Source organism: Vombatus ursinus, unplaced genomic scaffold (genome assembly GCF_900497805.2).
Source record: "Vombatus ursinus unplaced genomic scaffold, bare-nosed wombat genome assembly UNPS02014778.1, whole genome shotgun sequence".
Lineage (NCBI taxonomy): Eukaryota > Metazoa > Chordata > Mammalia > Diprotodontia > Vombatidae > Vombatus > Vombatus ursinus.
In genome coordinates, this window is record NW_020954556.1 from 8814679 (window position 1) to 8835126 (window position 20448).

Genomic DNA, 20448 nt, shown 5'->3' on the forward strand with positions numbered 1-20448 from the left:
CTCAGACACATAACACTCACTAGCCGTGTGACTCTGGGCAAGTCACTTAACCCCAAGTGCCTCACAAAAGAAAAAACAATTTAGAATGATTCAATGAGACAGCACGAAATATTAAAACAAAGTTAAGAGTGGAAAAAAAATAAGAAAATGTAAGGTATCTCATATAAAAGAAACTGAATTAGAAAACAGGCCAAGGAGAGACAATCTAAGAATTATCAGACTTTCCTAAAACTGATCAGAAAAGAAACTTGGATACCATATTTCAGAAAATCATACACGAAATCTATCAATAATCTTAGAGTCAAAGGGCAAAGTGAAAATAGAAAGACTCTACTGGTCACCTCCTGAAAGAAACCTCAAAATAAAAACTACCAGGAACATCACCAGCAACATTCAGAGCTTCGTGGTAATACCTGATATACAAATGCAATGGAATACTACTGTGCAGTAAGAAATGATGAGCAGGCCAATTTCAAAAAAACTTGGACAGACTTACATGAACTGATGCAGAGTGAAATGAGCAGAACCAGGAGAACATCATACACAGTAACAGCCACATTATGGGATGACTGACTTTGATAGACTTGGCTCTTCACAGCAACACAAGAATCTAAGACAACTCCAAAAGATTCATGATGGAAATTGCTATCCACACCCAGAGAAATAAATATGGAGTCTGAATATAGACGGAAGCATACTATTTGCTCTCCTTTTCCTTTTTTGTTTTGTTTTATTGCTTCATTCTCGTGGTTCCTCCCATTAGTTCCAACTGTTCCTTACATCATGACTAATGGGAAAATATGCTTAACATGAAGGTTTATGTAGAGCCTACATTGGATTGCATGCCATCTCAGGGTGGGAAGTGGGGGGTGGGGGAGGGGAAGAATATGTGGAAGGGGGAGAAAATTTAAAACTCAAAATCTTTTTCTTTCTTTTCTTTTTCTTTTTTTAGGCAATTAGGGTTAAGTGACTTGGCCAGAGTCACACAGCTAGTGAATGTTATGTGTCTGAGGCTGGATTTGAACTCAGGTCCTCCTGACTTCAGGGCCAGTGCGCTATTCACTGTACCACCTAGCTGCCCCTAAAACTCAACATCTTATGAAGTGAATGTTGAAAACTAAAAATAAACAAATTAAATTTAAAAAAAAATTAAGAGCTCCTGGATTACATAAAAAATATCACAAGCAACCAGAATGGAAGAGTTCAAGGATCAAGGAACCATGGGCAGGACACCATGTAAGATTTAGTAGCTACCCCTATAAAGGAGCAGAAAGCATGGAAGAAGATATTCTAAAACACAAAAGATACAGGCTTATAACTAAGAACAATTTACCCAGCAAAAATGAGCATAATTCTACAGTAGGAAAATGGACTTTAATGAAATAGAAGGATTCATGATGAAAAGGCTATAGCTGTGTAAAAACTCTGAAATTCAAACATGGGAGTATAGAGAAACACAAAAATGTAAATATAAGATAGCAGCTAGGAAATGACATTATAAGGTTGAGATACTTGCATTCTAATGAAGGAGAAGGATAATTCAAGTACTCCCTAAGAGCCATAATGTTATCAGAGGTCACAGAGAGCTAAATAAGACAGGGTCTGAGAGTGATTTTTGTTGTTTTAATGATTTTAAAAATAAAGGGAAAGGAAAAAAAGAGAGACTCAAATAAAGGATAGAATAAGAGAATATTTTTTAAAGAAAACCAGGGAAGAAAAAGGAAGGAATGGAAGGGGATTATCTCAAATAACCAGGGGTACAAGTACCCAAAAATACTAACAAAGGAGTGGGGGGTTGGGCATCACACAAACCTCACTTTCATCTGAATTGATTAAAGTAGAACACAATCAAGTACACACACACAAAGGAAACAGAGAGAAGCAAAAGGAGAAAATTAAAGGGAAGGTAAAATAAGGGAGAAATAAGTCACAGGTATAACAAATTCTAAACTCAGAGGGTAGACAGTGAAAAAGGGTCTAAAAGGAAAGAAATGAAAGGTAAGAACCTGTGACTGGTATCTGGGTAGGGGAAAAGGAGAAGCTAAGGGCTGCTGAAGCTGTCTGCATTAAGCAGACAGCACTGGTGCTGAGCAGAGTCCTGTTCTACACCTATGCTTTGTGAAAAGAAAGGATAGAGAGCAAGGTGAAGAAGACATGTAAGAAAACAGGGTGGAAAGAAATGCATAAAATTAAAGCTTTTGCACAAACAAATCTAATATAGCTAAGATTAGAAGGGAGACAGTTAACTTGGAAAAAAATTTTTGTAGCAAGTTTTTCTGATAAAGATCTCATTTCCAACATAAGAAATTGACTGAAATTTATTTCAATTTATAAGAAAAAGAATAATTCTCCAATTAATAAATGATCAAAGGATATGAATAGTCAGTTCTCAAGGGAAGAAAGTCAAACTCTCGAGTCATGAAAAAATGCTCTACAATGCTTATAATTTAAGAAATGCACATTAAATTAATTCTGAGGTGCCACCCCATAACATTTTCTCAGGAAAATGACAAATGTTAGAGAAGCTCCAGAAAAACAGGCACACTGATGCACTGTTTGGAGCTATAAATTGGTTGAACCACTCCAGAAAGCACTTTGGAACCATATGTAAAAAGATATTCAATTGTGCATACCTTTGACCTAGCAATACCATTACTAAGCTTAAACCCCAGGAGTTCAAAGACAGGAAAAAGTCCCAAATGCACAAAAATATTTATGCCACCTCATTTTGTGGTGGCAAAAAACCCGAAAACTAAGGGGATGCCATCAATTGGGGAAGGTTGAACAAATTGTATTCCTACACTGTAAGAAATGAAGAGACAGATTCAGAAATATCAGGGAATACTTGTATGAACTGACAGAGTGAGGTGAGCTATAACAAGAGAACTATTTACACAATGAACACATTTTGCAAGAAAATAACTTTAAAACACTTAAGAACTCTGATGCACTGACCAATCACTAATCAAGAAGACATGTAAAGAATCACACCTTCCATCACTTGGGAGACAGGTGACGGACTGTAGGTTCATAATGAAACATAAATTTTCCAACACAGTCAGTTTGTGAGTTGGTTTTGGTTGATACTGACTTGTTATCAGAGTGGACTTTTATTTGGGGAAAGGAGATGCAGGTCAAGATAAGCAGAAAAAATGATGCAAAAAAAGGAAAAAAAGGAGAGGACACTGATGAAATATTAAGAAAAAGCAGAGAAGAGATCAGAAGTTAATTAGGGGAACAGACAATTAGGGAAATGTTGGTACTGTCATGTTAATATAAACTTTTAAAAAACAAGGTATACATGAGAGATGTAGATTTATATATAATTCTTTTTTCTCTGCTTTGCATATGAAGATATTCATGTTTGCCAATTTTTCCTAAGTTCATAATAAAAAAAATTTTTAAAAGAAAAAAAGAGCTATTATGATTAAATATAATGAGTGTGGTGGCCTTCAGAGGATTTCACAGACCAATTTTCAGTGACAATCTAGGCACCATACCCCCCCCTCATTCCTAGGACTTTATTTTGACTGACTCTTCTGTTTCAACCCCACCCACCTAATGAAAAGTTGAGTTAGTCATCACTATCCTTCAGTACTTGCCAGCATTGGTAGAAGAAACTTGAGACACAACGTGACTCAACTTAAAAACAAAATGCTGACCATTTCTCTGGAGAAGAACCACTTCTCCAGTTTAACAAATAACCCTCTAACCATAAGTGTCCCTTAGTGTTCTGTCCTGGGACCTTTTCTTTTCTACTTCTCTACTACTTCATTTGGTAATATCATTAGCTCCCATGGATTTAATTACTGCCTCTATGCTGATGACTCTCAAACCTACCTATCTTGCCCCAACCTCTCTGCTAACCTCCAATCTGGCATCACCAACTGCCTTGTAGACATCTTCAACTGGATGTCCCGTAGACATCTTAAATGAAACATGGCTAAAACAGAACTCATTATCTTTTCCCCTAGATCCTACTCTATTCTTACCTTCCCTCTTACTGTAGAGGGCAACATCATCATCCTAGCCCCTCAGGCTCACAACTAGGAGTCATGCCTGACTCCTATCTCTTACCATTTCCCCTCCCCCATATCCAATCTGTTGCATGTCAATTTCACCTTTGCAACATCTCTATATATAACCCTACTCTCTGACAATGCAATCACTCTGGTTCAGGCGTGCGTCACCTCATACCTGGACTGCTGCAATAGCCTGTAGGGGGGTCAGCCTGCTGAAATCTCTCCCTACTCCAACCTATATTCCATTCAGCCACAAAAGTAATTTTCCTAAAGCATGGGAATGACAATGTTATCTCCCTACTCAATAAACTCCAGGAGCTCCCTGTTGCCTCCAGGATCAAATACAGAATGCTCTGTTTGGCATTCAAAGCCCTTCATAACCTAGTCCACCCTGACCTTTCCAATCGTCATTGTCTTTTTTTTTTTATTAACTTATTTTTAGTTTTCAACATTCACTTCCACAAGATTTTGAGTTCCAAATTTTCTCCCCATCGTGTCCCTCCCCACACCCCAAGATGGCATGCATTTTGAATACCCCTTCCCCTAATCTGCCCTCCCTTCTATCTCCCCCCTACCTTCTCCTATCCCTTTCCCCTTCAATTTTCCTATAGGGCAGGATAGATTACTATGCCCCACTACCTGTGTATCTTATTTCCCCATTGCATGTGAAAACAATTTTTTTTCAACATTTGTTTTTAAAACTTTGGGTTACAAATTTTCTTTCTTCCTCCCTCCCCACCCACCCTCATTGAGAAGGTAAGCAACTCGATACAGGTTATACATGTGTAGTCATGCAAAACACTTCCATGGTAGTCATGCTGTGAAAAACTAAGTATGTTTCCCTTCATCCTATTCTGTCCCCCCAATTTATTCTATTCTCTCTTTTGACCCTGTCCCTCCTTAGAACTGTTTGCTTCTGATTACTCCCTCCCCCAAACCTCCCCTCCATCATCCTCCTGTTCTCTTGTCCTCTTCCCCTCCCCATTTTCCTGTAGGGTAAGATAGATTTCCATACCCAATTGAGTATATATGTTATTCCCTCCTTAAGCCAAATCTGATGAGAATAAGATTCACTCATTCCCTCTCACCTTCCCCCACTTCCCCTCCATGTGAGATAATTTACCCCATTCTACCTCTCCCTTTCTCTTTCTCCCAGTATAATCTTCTCTCACCCTTTAATTTTATTCTCCAGATACCATCTCTTCATCTTCAACTCACCCTGTGCCCTCTATTTCTCTATCTATATATATACATATATAATTTTTTCCCTCCAACTACCCTAATACTGACAAAGTTCTCATGAGTTACACATATCATCTTTCCATGCAGAATGTAAACAGTTCAACTTTAATACGTCTCTTATAATTTCTCTTTCCTGTTTGCCTCTTCATGCTTCTTTTGATTCTTGTATTGGAAAGTCAAATTTTCTATTCAGCTCTGGTCTTTTCAACAAGAATGCTTGAGGGAGGCAGAGCCAAGATGGCAGAGTAAAAGCAGTGACTTGCTTGAGCTCTCCTCCAGTCTCCTCCAAATACATATTAAAAATGGCTCTAAACAAATTCTAAAGCAGCAGAACCCACAAAAAGACAAAGTGAAACAAATTTCCAGCCAAGACAACCTGGATGGTTGATCAGAAAGGTACATTGCGCCAGCCTGGGAGAGGAGCTCAGTCTGGTGTGGGCGCATAGGCTGCAACAAACCTGGAGCAGGCCTCAGAGGCCTGAACCACAGGCAACTGTGGTGGTTTCCAGACTTCTCAACCCACAAATACCAAACACAACTTAGAAGGTCATTGGGAAAAGTCTGTGTCTGCAGTGAGAGAGAGAAGCACGGTGGTCTCAGCTCCACTCCCGGAGCTTGGCCCTTGGGCGGCGGCTGCCTCCTGAGCTTCTGGCCCACAGATTACGGGGGAATCAAGTGGTTGATGAGAGGGGGATTACAGGGATCTCTGCTGGTGCAGGATTCTCTTGCTTTGCCCGTGCTTGGATCTGGGTCACAGTTCTGAGTGGTGGTCCTGAGGCAAGGAGGAGTGCAGGCATGGTGAAGCTTGTAGTACTGGTGGAGAGGAAATACTCCTCACAGTTCCAAGGTAGAAAACAGTGCTTGTGGTCGGTCACTCATAGAACAGAGTACAGGCCAGGAAAGGAGTAAACACCTCCCCCTTGATCATAGCACCTTGGAAGAACTGAAAATTTACAGGTCCGTAGAAGTATCTCTGAAGACAGCTGCACAAAACCCCTGAAGCTTGGGACAGTACATTCTCCACACTGGAAACAGACTCTTACGTTAACAAAGAGTTTATAACTCAAGGAATTGGCTGGGATCATGAGCAAGCAGTGCAAAAAGAGTCAGACTATATTATCTTACTTTGGTGACAAAGAAGATCAAAACATACAACTAGATGAAGACAACAAAGCCAAAGCTCCTACACCCAAAGCCTCCAAGAAAAATATGAATTGGCCCCAGGCCATTGAAGAGCTCAAAAAGGATTTTGAGAAGCAAGTAAGAGAAGTAGAGGAAAAAACTGAGAGGGATGCAAGAAAATGACGAAAAACAAGTCAATGGCTTGCTAAAGGAGACCCAAAAAAATAACACCTTAAAAAATAGCCTAACCCAAATGGCAAAAGAGGTCCAAAAAGTCAATGAGAAGAATGCCTTAAAAAGTAAAACTGGTCAAATAGAAAAGGAAATCCAAAAGCTTACTGAAGAAAACACTTCCTTAAAAAATCAGAATGGAGCAATTGGAAGCTAGTGACTTTATGAGAAATCAAGGCACTGTAAAACTAATCCAAAGGAATGAAAAAATAGAAGAGAATGTGAAATATCTCATTGGAAAAACAATTGACCTGGAAAACAGATCCAGGAGAGAGAATTTAAAAATTATTGGACTATCTGAAAGCCATGATCAAAAAAAGGAGGCTAGACATCATCTTTCAAGAAATTATGAAGGAAAACTCTCCTGATATTTTAGAATCAGGGCAAAATAGAAATTGAAAGAATCCACCAATCATCTCCTGAAAGAGAACCCCAAAGGAAAACTCATAGGAATATTATAGCCAAATTCCAGAATTCCCAGGTCAAGGAAAAAATATTGCAAGCAGTCAGAAAGAAACAATTCAAGTATTGTGGAAACACAATCAGGATAACACAAGATTTAGCAGCTTCTACATTAAGGGACCGCAGGGCATGGAATATAATATTCCTGAGGGCAAAGGAGATAGGATTACAACCAAGAATCACCTACCCAGCAAAACTGAGTATAATCCTTCAGGGGAAAAAATGGTCATTCAGTGAAATAGGGGACTTTCAAGCATTCTTGATGAAAAGACCAGAGCTGAATAGAAAATTTGACTTTCAAATACAAGACTCAAGTGAAACACGGAAGAGGTAAACAGGAAAGAGAAATCATAAGAGACTTATTAAGGTTGAACTGTTTACATTCCTGCATGGAAAGATAATATTTGTAACTGATGAGTCCTTTGTCAGTATTAGGGTAGTGGGAGGGAAAAAAATTATATGTATATATAGATAGATAGAGGGCACAGGATGAGCTGAAGATGAAGGGATGATATCTGGAAAATAAAATTAAGGGGTGAGAGATGATTATACTGGGAGAAAGAGAAAGGGAGAGGTAGAATGGGGTAAATTATCTCACATGAAACAGACAAGAAAAGGCTTTTACAGTGGAGGGGAAATGGGGGAAGGTGAGAGGAATGAGTGAATCTTATTCTCATAGGATTTGGCTTAAGGAGGGAATATACACAATTGGGTATGGAAATCTATCTTATCCTACAGTCAAATAAGGGGGGAAGGGGACAAGAGAGCAGGGGGATGATACAGGGGAGGGGATAATCAGAAGCAAACACTTCTGAGGAGGGACAGGGTCAAAAGAGAGAATAGAATAAATGGGGGTTAGGATAGGATGAAGGGAAATATACTTAGTTTTTCACAACATGACTACTACGGAAGTGTTTTACATGACTATACATCTATAACCTGGATTAAGATGCTTACCTTTTCTATGAGGGTGGATGGGGAGGGAGGAAGGGAGAAAATTTGTAACCCAAAGTTTTAAAAATACATGTTAAAAAATTGTTTATAAAATAAAACTCAAAAGCAAAAAAAAAAAAAAAAAAAGCTTGAAAGTCCCCTATTTTACTGAATGTCCATTTTTTCCCCTGAAGGATTATACTCAGTTTTGCTGGGTAAGTGATTCGTGGTTGTAATCCTATCTCCTTTGACCTCTGGAATATTATATTCCAAGCCTTCCAGTCCCTTAATGTAGAAGCTGCTAAATCTTGGGCTATCCTGATTGTGTTTCCACAACACTTGAACTGTTTCTTTCTGGCTGCTTGCAATATTTTCTCCTTGACCTGGGAATTCTGGAATTTGGCCACAATATTCCTAGAAGTTTTCCTTTGGGGATCTCTTTCAGGAGGAGATCGGTAGAGTCTTTCAATTTCTATTTTGCCCTCTGGTTCCAAAATATCAGGGCAGTTTTCCTTCATAATTTCTTGAAAGATGATGTCTAGGCTCTTTTTTTATCACAGCTTTCAGGTAGTCCAATAATTTTTAAATTCTCTCTCCTAGATCTATTTTCCAGGTCAGTTGTTTTTCCAATGAGATATTTCACATTTTTTTCTATTTTTTAATTCTTTTGGATTTGTTTTACAGTGTCTTGATTTCTCATAAAGTCATTAGCTTCCAATTGCTCCATTCTAATTTTTAAGGAAGTATTTTCTTCAGTAAGCTTTTGGACTTCCTTTTCCATTTGGCCAATTTTGCTTCTTAAGGCATTCTTCTCATTGGCTTTTTGGACCTCTTTTGCCATTTGGGTTAGGCTATTTTTTAAGATGCTATTTTTTTCAGTATTTTTTTGGGTCTCCTTTAGCAAACTGTTGACTTGTTTTTCATGATTTTCTTGCATCATTCTCATTTCTCTTCCTAGTTTTTCCTCTACTTCTCTTACTTGCTTCTCAAAATCCTTTTTGTGCTCCTCCATGGCCTGGGACTGATTCATATTTTTCTTGGAGGCTTTGGATATAGGAGCTTTGACTTTGTTGTCTTCTTCTGGTTATATGTTTTGATCTTCTTTGTCACTAAAGAAAGATTCTATGGTTTGACTTTTTTTGCACTGTTTGCTCATGATCTCAGCCCATTACTTGACTATTAAACTCTTTGTTAAGGTTTCCAGTCTGTTTCCAGTATGGAGAATGTACTGTCCTAAGCTTCATGGGCTTTGTGCAGCTGTTTTCAGAGATACTTCCAGGGACCTGTAAATTTTCAGTTCTTCCAAGGTGGTATGATAAGGGGTGAGGTATTTACTCCTTTCCTGGCCGGTGTTCTGGTCCATAAGCGACCACAAGCACTCTTTTCTGCCTTGGAACTGTGAGGAGGATTTCCTCTTCACCACCACTACAAGCTCCACCATGCCAGCACTCCTCCTTGCCCCAGGACCACCACCCAGAACTGTGACCCAGATCCAAGCATGGGCAAAGCAAAAGAATCCTGCCTCAGCACCAGCAAAGAGATCCCTGCAATCCCCCTCTGATCAACAATTTGATTCCCCCTCAGTCTGTGGGCTGGAAGCAGCTGCTGCCCCGGGGCCACGCTCGGGGACTGGGGCTGGAACCAAGCTTCTCTCTCACTGCAGTCACAGACTGACCTTCTAAGTTGTCTTTGGCATTCATGGGTTGAGAAGTCTGGAAACCGCTACAGCTGTCCATGATTCAGTCCTCTGAAGGCTGCTCTAGGTTCGCTGAGGCCTAGTTTGCCAGCTCACCCACACCGAACTGCATTCCTCTCCCTGCCCGGCACGATATACCTTTCTGATCAACCATTCAGGTTGTCTTAGGCTGGAAATTTGTTTCAGTCTGTCTTTTTGTGGGTTCTGCTGCTTTAAAATTTGTTTAGAGCCATTTTTTACTGGCATTTAGGGAGGTTCGGGGGACAACTCAAGCAAGTCACTTTTTTTACTCTGCCATCTTGGCTCTGCCTCCCCTTTCCAGTCTTCTTAAACCTCACTTAACACATACACTCTAATCCAGGCTGCTCACCTCCTGACTGTTACACAAACAAGATACTCCATTTCTCAGCTCCAGGCAGTTTCTCTGGCTGCTCCCCATGGCTGGAATGTTCTTCCTCCTCAACTCTACTTATTGACTTCCCTGGCTAAAATCCCAACTAAATTCCCAACTAAAATCCCACCGTCTCCAGAAAGCCTTCCCCACCCTCTCTTAATTCTAGTACCTTCCTTCTGTTAATTATCTCCTATTTATCCTGTATATAGCTTGCTTTGTACATATTTGTTTGCACAGTGTCTCCGTCATTAGAGTATAAGTTCCTTGACAGCAGGGAATGTCTTTTGCATCTTTTTCTATCCCCAAGGCTTAGCATAGTGCCATAGGCACACAGCAGGTACCTAATAAACAGCTACATAAATTCTGTAGCTATTAATCACCAAAAGTCACAAAAGCAAATCCTCTCTTCTTTTTACTATGTCAATCTTCCATAACTTCTATGATTTCAATCTTTTCTATGCTTTTGAAAGTGGTCTCTTAAATTATATTCTTGTACATTTTCTTCAATAACACCAATAAAAATTGTTTTCATGGTTAGATGTGCACCAGGTTTTACAGAAGCCTCTCTAAAAAAAAGCACTCTTTGATGCTCCATTGCACACCCATCAACAAGCTAAGTAGCCAAGCACGTATTACTGCCTCCATCTGTTCTACAAAAGATAAGGTCACAAAGCTAAAGCCTCTGAACATTTGTCTCTTATCACCACATAAAGCGTGAGAGTGCTCTATTTTTCAAAGTTTTCTCTTAAAACTGTCATCCATAATACCCTTTGACTCAGCAATACCACTTCCAGGTCTGTATCCCAAAGAGATCATAAAAATGGAAAAAGGACTCACATCCACAAAAATATTTATAGTAGCTCTTACTGTGGTGGCAAAGAATTGGAAATTGAGGGGATGTCCATCAATTGGGGAATGGTTGAACAAAGTTTTGGCATATGAATGTAATGGAATATTATTGTGCTATAAGAAATGATGAGCAGGTGGACTTCAGAAAATCCTGGGAAGACTTGTATGGACTAATGCTGAGTGAAGTGAGCAGAACCAGGAGAATGTTGTACACAGTAACAGCCACATCGTATGATGACTGACTTTGACAGACTCTCTTCTTAGCAATGCAAGGATCTAAGACATCTCCAAAAGTATCATGGTGGAAAATGCTATCCACATCCAGAGAAGGAACTATGGAGTTTGAATGTAGATTGAAGCACACTATTTGCTTTTTTTTCTCTTCTGTTTTGTTTCTTCTTTCTTGTAGTTCCTTCTATTGGTTCTAATTCTTCTTCACAACACAACTAATGTGAAAATATGTTTAATAGGAACATATACGTAGAGCCTACATCAGATTGCATACTGTCTTGGGGAGGGAAGAGGAGAGGGAGGGTGAGAAAATTTAAAACTCAAAAGTTTATGGAAGTGAATGTTGAAAACTAAAAAGAAATAAATATATTAAAAAACAACAACAACAACAACTATCAATCATAGTTTCAAAACTCAAGACACCAATAAACAATATTCCCAAGTGCTCTGGTTCCTTTGCATCACGACCCTTCTCCCTCCTAAAATGCCTATCCCCAAGGTCAGGCTGACACAAAAACTATCTCAAAAGAGTCTCACAACACTCAAGGGAGGCAGGGGTTATTATAATTCCAATGTGAGAGTTGAGGAAACTGAGACTAAGACAGATTAAGTAACTTGCCTAGGGTCACACACAAGTAGTAAATCTGAGGAAGGATTCAAATGCAAGTCTTCCTAACTCTTAAGTCCAGAGCTCTAACCTCTGTCACATTAATTCACATTAAGAAATTCCATACATATTTATCATCTAACATTAACTATAATAAAGAAAGGGTACTTACTCATATGTTTGGGATCTTTTCTTTCTGAAGAATCTTCTTCGAAGCTGATCCCTCTTAAGGAAGACAAAGGCAGCAAATACAAGAAGGGGAATAATTAGGAAGAAAAACACTAAAAGCCCATCCCGAAGTGAAGTGTCTTTATCTAGAGAAAACAGAATTTTCATATCAATGGTCATTAAATTAAACAATATGTTGGCTTAACTTTGCATATTCAAAAACATAGATTATTTCATAGAATCATGAAATGTCAGAGTTAGAAGTAACTTTCTCAGTGTTATTTAGCCCAAGATACTTTTATAGAGGCTGAAAGTAAGGCCTAGTAAAGTAACAAATTACCCAAGGTCACCCAATGGAATGGTAGCAGACCTTGAAAAAGAATCCAAGTGCATTCTCAGAAAAGTATCCTTTCCACTAAACCAGATAGTTCCCTTATTTACTGATTAGCATTAGCAGCATTTATTAGTGCAATTTTCTAAGTCCTTTGAAGGAACAGAGGGAATGGATATAAATAGGGGTGGCAAACTAAATTTACAATGATTATGAGGTTATAAAAGTATGGTACAAAGGATTTACAGCAAGGTAGAGACCTTGGGGACCATCAACCCCCTAACTCTACAGATGAGGAAACTGTGGCTCAGAGAGAGAAGTGACTTGCCCAAAGTCCCAGAGTTAGGATGTAGCACTGCCAACACCTGAAAACAAACCAGGTCCTCTCATTTCAAATCCAGGCAGTGCTTTTTCCATTTTATTACAAGAGGTAGAAATTTTATTTAAAATGTTTTGGGGTTTTTTTTTCCTGTTAATGGTATTAAAGCTGTCTGGATTTTAGAATAGAATCCAATTTCAACGCACAATGAATTATTATTTCTTATATATATGATTCAGGCAAATCATTTCTCAGATCTTGAAAATAGGATTTTAATTGGTATCTATTTCTAGCTTCCATTTTCCAATCAAGCAAAACAAGTGTCATGAAACGGTCAATATTCTGTTGTACCAATTAAAGATAGGAAGGTAGGAAATCCTAGGGGTTTTTTTCTTTTTATTACTTGCCATTGTAAGTAGGTCCACTGTCCACACTTCCTCCGTACCCTGTATTCTCACAATTTGGGGGAGCCCAGCCCATGTTACAATGACAGTTCTTGTTGTTATTACACACCTTTAAGAAAACAAAAAACTATTTTTGTTTACTGTAAATAGTGTTTAGCATTACTAGCTCGCAGAATCATGAGTCTCTGAGTTGGAGGGCACCTCAGAGACCACACAATACCTGAACAAGAATCTCTTCTATAATATGTGACAAATGGTCATCCAGTCTTTTCCAGAAGACTGACACACCTCCTAATGAGCACTGTGCCTGGCACATAGTAGAGGCTTAATAGATGCTTGTTCTACCACCACCCCTCCTACTTTTAAACTGCTCTGTTAAGAAGCTTATTTGTTTTGCTTCTTAGTTATATCAAGCCTAAAACAGCTCTCCAACAATTTCCACCCACCACCCATAGTTCTGTCCTCAGCAGCCAGCAAGTCTAAACCTTCCTCCCACAAGAAAGCCCTTCTGGTATTTGAAAAGAGCTACCTTAAATCGCCTCTCCCCAGGCTAAAATATCCAGTTCTTTAATCTGATCCCCAGAAACGCTGGATTTGCATAGACTACTGAAGCAGCCCACTAAATGGTATTTCTTTCTTCAATCCATCTTCTACATACAGCTGCCAAAATCATTTTCTTAACATTAAAAAAAAAAAAAAGAAAGACAAAGCTTTGGAGGCCACCATTGCCTATAGGGTACAATACAAACTCCTGAAGTTAGAATTTAAGATTCTCTGAAATCCAGATCCCACCTATTGATCCATTCTTGATACTACTCCCATTCATTTACTATTCCTTTCTAACCAATCTGAAATAGTAGCTATTCCCTCTTCTTAACACCCTTTATCTCCAATTTCTGTGCATTTGCAAAAGCCAACTCTCATGCCTGACCAGATGCCCTCCTCACCTTTTTCTCTTAAGACTCTTCATCTTCACTCAAGGATCAGCTTCTACCATGAAGCCTTTTCTATTCTACATGCCTCCTGCCTCCAGTTACTAAGGGTCTTCCCTTCATCAGTTTTCCTTCCTTATGTCTATATCTTACATCTTGGCATATAAACTCCTTGATTTTATATGTAGTAGGTGATTAATATTTATTGTATTGAATTGAATGATTTTGAGGCCCTACATTATCTTGGACACCTTCCTATGAATATTCTATGTCTTATTAATGTCCACCCCTTAAAAAAATGGTGCCCAGAACTGAACACAGTACTCCAGATGTGTTCTCACTGAGGCAGAATACAAAAGGACTATCATCTCCCTATCCCAGACAACTGTACTTCTCTATAAACAGCCTAAAGTCATGGTAGCTTTTCCAGCTGCCAGCTCACCCCGATTGAGTTTTCAGTGCAATTCAATTCAACAAGTATTTATTAAGTACCTGCTGTGTGTAAGGCACAGTACTAAGTCAGGGGATACAAAGACCACAAGAAATCAATCAATCCCTGCCATGAGGATTTAACATTTTACTGGGGTAAACAACCATGTATATAGATAATTGAATGCAAAATCTATGCAAAACAATGTGTGTACCTCTAGTGCAAGAAGTGGCACTTGAGCTAAACTTTGAAGGGAGCAAGGGGAAGAAAGGGAAAGTGAAAACAGTCTAAAAAGAACCAGCCCAGAGACAGGTTGTGAAGAGCTTTAAATGTCAAACAAAAGAGTTTGTATTTTATCCAAGAGGCAAAACGGAGCCACTGAAGCTTCTTCAACAGGAGAATAATGTGATCATGCCTGTTTTAGGAACAATAATTTGGCAACTGGGTAGATTGGAAAGAAGACAGATTGGAGGCCAGGAGAATAATGAGGAGGCTACTGCAATAGTCCAGCTGAGAGGTCATGAGTACCTAAACTGGAGTGAGGACTATATGATTGAAGAGGAGGATGTGGACAGAATCTACAAGATGTGGTGACTGGCTGGATACGTGGAGTGAGGAAGAAAGAAAAGTGTAGAATGATACTAAGGTTGAAAAACTGGGTAACTGGAAGGATGAGGATGACTTCAACAAATAAAGGGAAACTAAGAGGAAGTGCGGGTTTAGAAGGAAATATAATGAGTTCTGTTTTGGACATGTTGACTTTGGCAAGAAGGACCACCTCTTCCTCTAAAACTGAAGCAGAAGAAACAATGTAAATTGATGTTGCTAAGACTGTTACAATCCATTCGATTGTAAATTCTTTGAGCACAGGAACTGTCTTTTGCCTCTTTTTGTATGTGCAGCGCTTAGCATGGTGCCTGGTACATGGTAGGTGCTAACTAAATGTTTATTGATTGATGATAGGATTAGATTAGTAGAGTAGGAGAAAAAGGGAGCTCCAACAAATGACCTCCATTTCCACAGTAAAATATTAGAGATCCTCTGCTGAGAGGGGGGACGGAAGTAGTAATGTATGTGGCTTACAGAGAGAAGGCAGCATGGATACTTCCTCTATCATGTATATGTTAAGTTGATTTTTTTTAAACCTAGGATAAGACATACAATTATCCCTATTAAATTTCATCTTAAGATCAGAGAAGAATAAAGTTAGGAGATACTTTAGAGATCATATAGTTCAGCTGTCTTATTTTATAGAAGAGAAAATGGAGGCTTAGAGAGATTAAATGATTCATTTTCCTCAGTAGTCAGTGGCAGAAGCGGTACCTGAACTCCAAATCTAGCACTCTTTGCACTGTACTAATATGTATCTTAAGATTCCTGAGAATCAAGAAAATCAATTTCTTTTTGTAAACCTCTTTTCTATATAAACCTTTAAAACACTATTATTCAAGTTACTGATAACATTGTTATTCCATTACCCAAGAGGCACAGAAATATAGAGGACTGAGAGGAATCAAGAAGATCTGAGTTCAAATGCTGCCACTAACACATACATACTGTATGTGTGACCCTGGATAAGATACTCAACATTTCAGTGGCCCAGGCAACTTTCTTAAGATTGTAAGTTGCAGACAACTGATGATCTTATTAATTCAGGAGCTCCCTACACCAGAGTTCTCTGGGAGTTCCCTACACCAGAAACTCTGGAACCAGATTAAAATATAATTGGGAAATGTTTAACAAAACTAAAAAAAAATACAATGAAACACAGATAATGTTATTTTGTGCTTTTCTAAGTTAACATGCAGCCTACAGAGATCCATTTCTATGTGAATTTGACACACTCACCTACACCAACGAAATCACAGAGAGAGGCCTGAACCCTCCCCATGCTCATCCTATTCAATAAATCCACTTTTAGCCATCGTGACATTTTGGCTAAAGATTCGCTACACTGAAATTATGAAAATGTCCTTTTTCTGTTGAGCAGGGTTGGAGTGGGGGAACGACCCTCTTTAACCTTTTCCCTTTTGGGACTCTGGTCCAGAGGCCTTGCTGTCCTGATTGGTCAGTGCCTGTTGAGTTCACTACGGTAAGCCGGGTCCAGTCAGGCTTTACTGATTTTCTTGACAGCTACCTTGCAATTCTGACAACCTCAGCGCTATCTTCCACTTCCTCAACCCTATACAAACATACATAAAGACCTAGCTTTCCAGTTCTGGAACCATAATCAAATCAATACTATCATTGCTGCTTATAAGGATGTATCCATTTTTACTTTACAAATCAAAATACCATTCTCTTACTACCTCAAGGTGTGTTTCTTCCATTATTACAATATAAGCTCCCAGAGGTCAGTGATCATCATTGCTTTTGTATTTGTAATCTCAAAACTCAGCACAGTGCTTGGTACATAATAAGCACTTAAAAATTCTTCTTCCTTTGTTTATAATGTGTTAATAAATTTTCTAAAATTTATTATCACTTCACACTGACCTGTCAGGCCTGTCCCTACAGGTAACTTTGACTTTACCTGGCCTTCATTTTCTCAGTGGCTTCTCCACGCTCCCACAAGGTGAGTGGGGCTCAATGCAGGAAGATAGAAGCAGAGGAGGCAAAGAGATCAAAGAAAGAGGAAAAGGTGCCAGATGTATAAAAATATTTAGAGTAGCTCTTTTTGTAGTGGCAAAGAACTGGAAACTAAATGCATGCTCATCAACTGGGTAATGGCTGAGCAAGTTATGCTATATGAATATAATGGAACACTACTGTGTCCTAAGAAAGAATGAAGGGGATAGATTCATTGAAACCTGGGAAAATTTATATGAACTGATGCAGAGTGAAGGGAGAACCAGGGAAACAATGTATTCAAGAATAACACTGTAAAAAGAAACAACTCCAAAAGACTTAACTCTGATCAACCCAATGATCAACCATATTCAAGAGGAACAATGATAAAGCATGCTACCCACCTCCTGAGAGGGAGGTAATGGATTCAGGGTACAGAATGAGATATATTTTTGGACATGGCCAATGAAGGAATTTGTTTTGCTTGAGTAAGTATATTTTTTAAGTTTTTTTTTCTTTTTTCCTTTTCAATGAGGACAGGAAAGTGAGAATGGGAGAAAATTTGCTTTTTGTTAACTGAAAAAAATGTTAACTTAATTTAAAAATCAAATAAAAAACTAAATAGAGACAGAAAAAGTTTAAGTAGAAAATCAGCAACAGCAACAGAAAAACAAAAATCAAACCTAGAAATCTAACAGAAACCAAGGATAAACTGTGAGAAGATGGGGATTCTTAAGAGAGCTTCAAATTCTATTTTCTATAAAGAACTAGCCTATCAAGATCTTTTTGGATCCTAACTCTCATCCAACACATTAAATATCCTTCCCAAGCTTTGTGTCTGCTGCAAATTTAACAAGCATGCCATCTACACCTTTATCCAAATCACTGATAAATATATTAAACAGAACAAAATAAAGCACAAATTTCATGGATACTCCATTAGAGAGTTTCTTCTAAGTTGACATCAAACCATAATAAGCTATCACTCAATCAGTTCTCAATCTACCAAACTGTACTACATTCTCTCTCTCCATTTTGTCCACAAGAATAGTATTAGATTGTCAACTGCTCTGCTAAAAAGTACCTAAAGTCAATGAAAATAAAATTATATAAGCCACCTGAATTCCCTTGAACTATTACTTTGGAATGAATAGGGAGCAGAATAGGGAAAAGGACTGGACTATGATTTTGTTGGTATAGGCCGGGAAATACTGGATGAAGAAATGTCAGAGTAGGTCTGCAACTTCTCTGTAATTTAGTCTTAGAGAGAGGCCTGGAGAACTGAGAGGTTTAAGAGGTTTAAGCCTAGAGTGACTAGCCAGTTTTTATCAGATCTTCTTGGTTTCTCAGTGAGCTCCCTACCCACTACATCACACTGCCTAGTCTAGTAACCTGTCAAAAAGTCTATAAAGTTAGTCTAGCCTCACTTCTTTGAAAAGTCCATGTTCTGTTTTTTGGAGATCAGTGATGATTCTTTTTAAAATATTTTAAAAATTTGCAAAATATTTAAGCTGAGTCTAAGAGTTGTGTACAGTTGGTGGAATCTATTCTATTCTCTTTTGAATAAACACAACATTTGCCCTTCGGTAATCCTGTGGTACCCTCTTCTTTTCTGCATATGTTCAAAATCAGTGGCTCAGTAATCCCATCTGTCAATTATTTTAGTACCCTAGGACATAGCTCATCTGGATCTGGTGACCTGAAGGTGTTTCTTTTTATGTCTTGTAAGTATCAACTATCAAGTAATTTTTTTTTTAACTTTTTAATTTCAGGTCTAGAAAGCCTTATCCGTGGAAAAGAAAAAAAGCAAAGTTAAGAGTTGAAAAGTCACATTTTCTGTTATCAACTATTATTGATCTATCCACTTGGAATAGTAGTCCTCTCTACATTTTTTGACCCTCCTTTTTTCCTTCAACACTTAGCACTGTGCCTGGCACATAGCAGTCACTTAATAAATGCTTGTTGACTAAAAACACAGCAAAAATAAAAGCAAAAGGCACTTTTTGTTGTCCTTTTTTTTTTTTCACCAGCTTTAACTCATGCCAAGCTTTCGCATTTTTTTGGGGGGGGGTGACACAACTGGGGTTAAGTGACTTGCCCAGAGTCACACAGCTAGTGAGTATTATGTGTCTGAGGCCAGATTTGAACTCAGGTCCTCCTGACTCTAGGGACAGTGCTTTATCCACTGCGCCACCTAGATTCCCCCACCCTTTTGCATTCTTGATATTATTCTTTTTTTTCTTTTGGCAAGGCAATCAGGGTTAAGTGACTTGTCCAGGGTCACACAGCTAGTGAGTGTTATGTGTCTAAGGTTGGACTTGAATTCAGGACCTCCCAACTCCAGGGCCTGTGCCGTATCCACTGAGCCATCTAGCTGCTCCTCTTGATATTATTCTTGCAGAAGCCTGACCTGCTATGCTTTTTTTGATTCTCTGCTACTTGTCCTTGCTTACCTCTTCTAAATATGTACCAGTCTTGCTGGGTACTTTCTACCACTGGCTAAAAACCTATCATTTCTGTATTTTAAACCATAGTCCAGAAATCCAAATTTCACTCTCAGAAATTATCCAATATTTTCTTACTCAACTATATACCTCCCCAAAGTGCAGATCCTTGGAAATCCTTGCCTTTTATTGACGGCAGTTATATCTTGTGTTTCAAAGATATTCGGTTTCTTTCTCAATACTTCATAATCCTTACCAGTACTTCCTAGATTTCTTTGTGGTCTCATGAAGCACCAGAATAGCAATTATCATATTTGAACAGTGTTTGAAGCTTCTCCATCATGCCCTAGATCCATGCCCCAGAAAAATAGCAGATCTCTCTGCTGCTGTCAACAGGTCAATAAGTAGCTGCTTCAGGACCCCTCAACACAAAGTCCCAAGCCATCACTATTATCTCTTCTTCCTCTGATCCTTCAAGGATGATCTTACTTGAAAGGACCTGTGGATCCGTATCATTGATCCTTGGAGGATAGACAGGCATTTCTATCTAAGAAGGTCCTTCTCTCTACTCACTGAAAAAAGACTCCTATCTGTTATTGTGTTCTCAGTATTCATGGGTCCTTATTCTTTTTCTCCGCTGCCCAGCAGTCTTCTACTCTGACACACACAAAGATGCACCTTTTCCTTCTCAGATCCTTCTGTTCTTTACTTCCACACTGAAGTCATTCTGTTTTCCTTTTTTAACAGAACAATTGTTTTCTATCACTGTTACATGACAGGCAATGGTCAAATTCTAATTAGGTTACTGAAAATACTCCCTGATCACTGTACTTTCTTTTCCCCCCCTCCCCAAGGGCAAATGGGATTAAGTGATTTGCCCAAGGTCACACAGCTGATATCATGTGGCTGGTCTGAGACCAGATTTGAATTCAGGTCCTCCTGACTCCAAGGCCGGTATTCTATCCACTGTGCCACCTAACTGCCCCTCACTGTACTTTCTAGAAGCAAGTTGCCTAGTCCTTGCTAGTAGCTCTTATGACCAACTCCCTTGGAGATCTTTCCT

At 38.8% G+C, this 20448-nt stretch overlaps 1 protein-coding gene across 1 annotated transcript in view; it reads right to left on the minus strand.

Moving 5' to 3' along the window:
• The window catches only part of ADAM9 (ADAM metallopeptidase domain 9), a 110239-nt gene that overhangs the window by 12016 nt on the left and 77775 nt on the right, over nucleotides 1-20448 (minus strand). The window contains exons 18-19 of the mRNA XM_027865196.1: nucleotides 13015-13120; nucleotides 11962-12103 (exon numbers count right to left, since the gene is read on the minus strand). Of these exons, the coding sequence (XP_027720997.1) occupies nucleotides 11962-12103; nucleotides 13015-13120 (248 nt within the window). The remainder of the gene's footprint in view (nucleotides 1-11961; nucleotides 12104-13014; nucleotides 13121-20448) is intronic.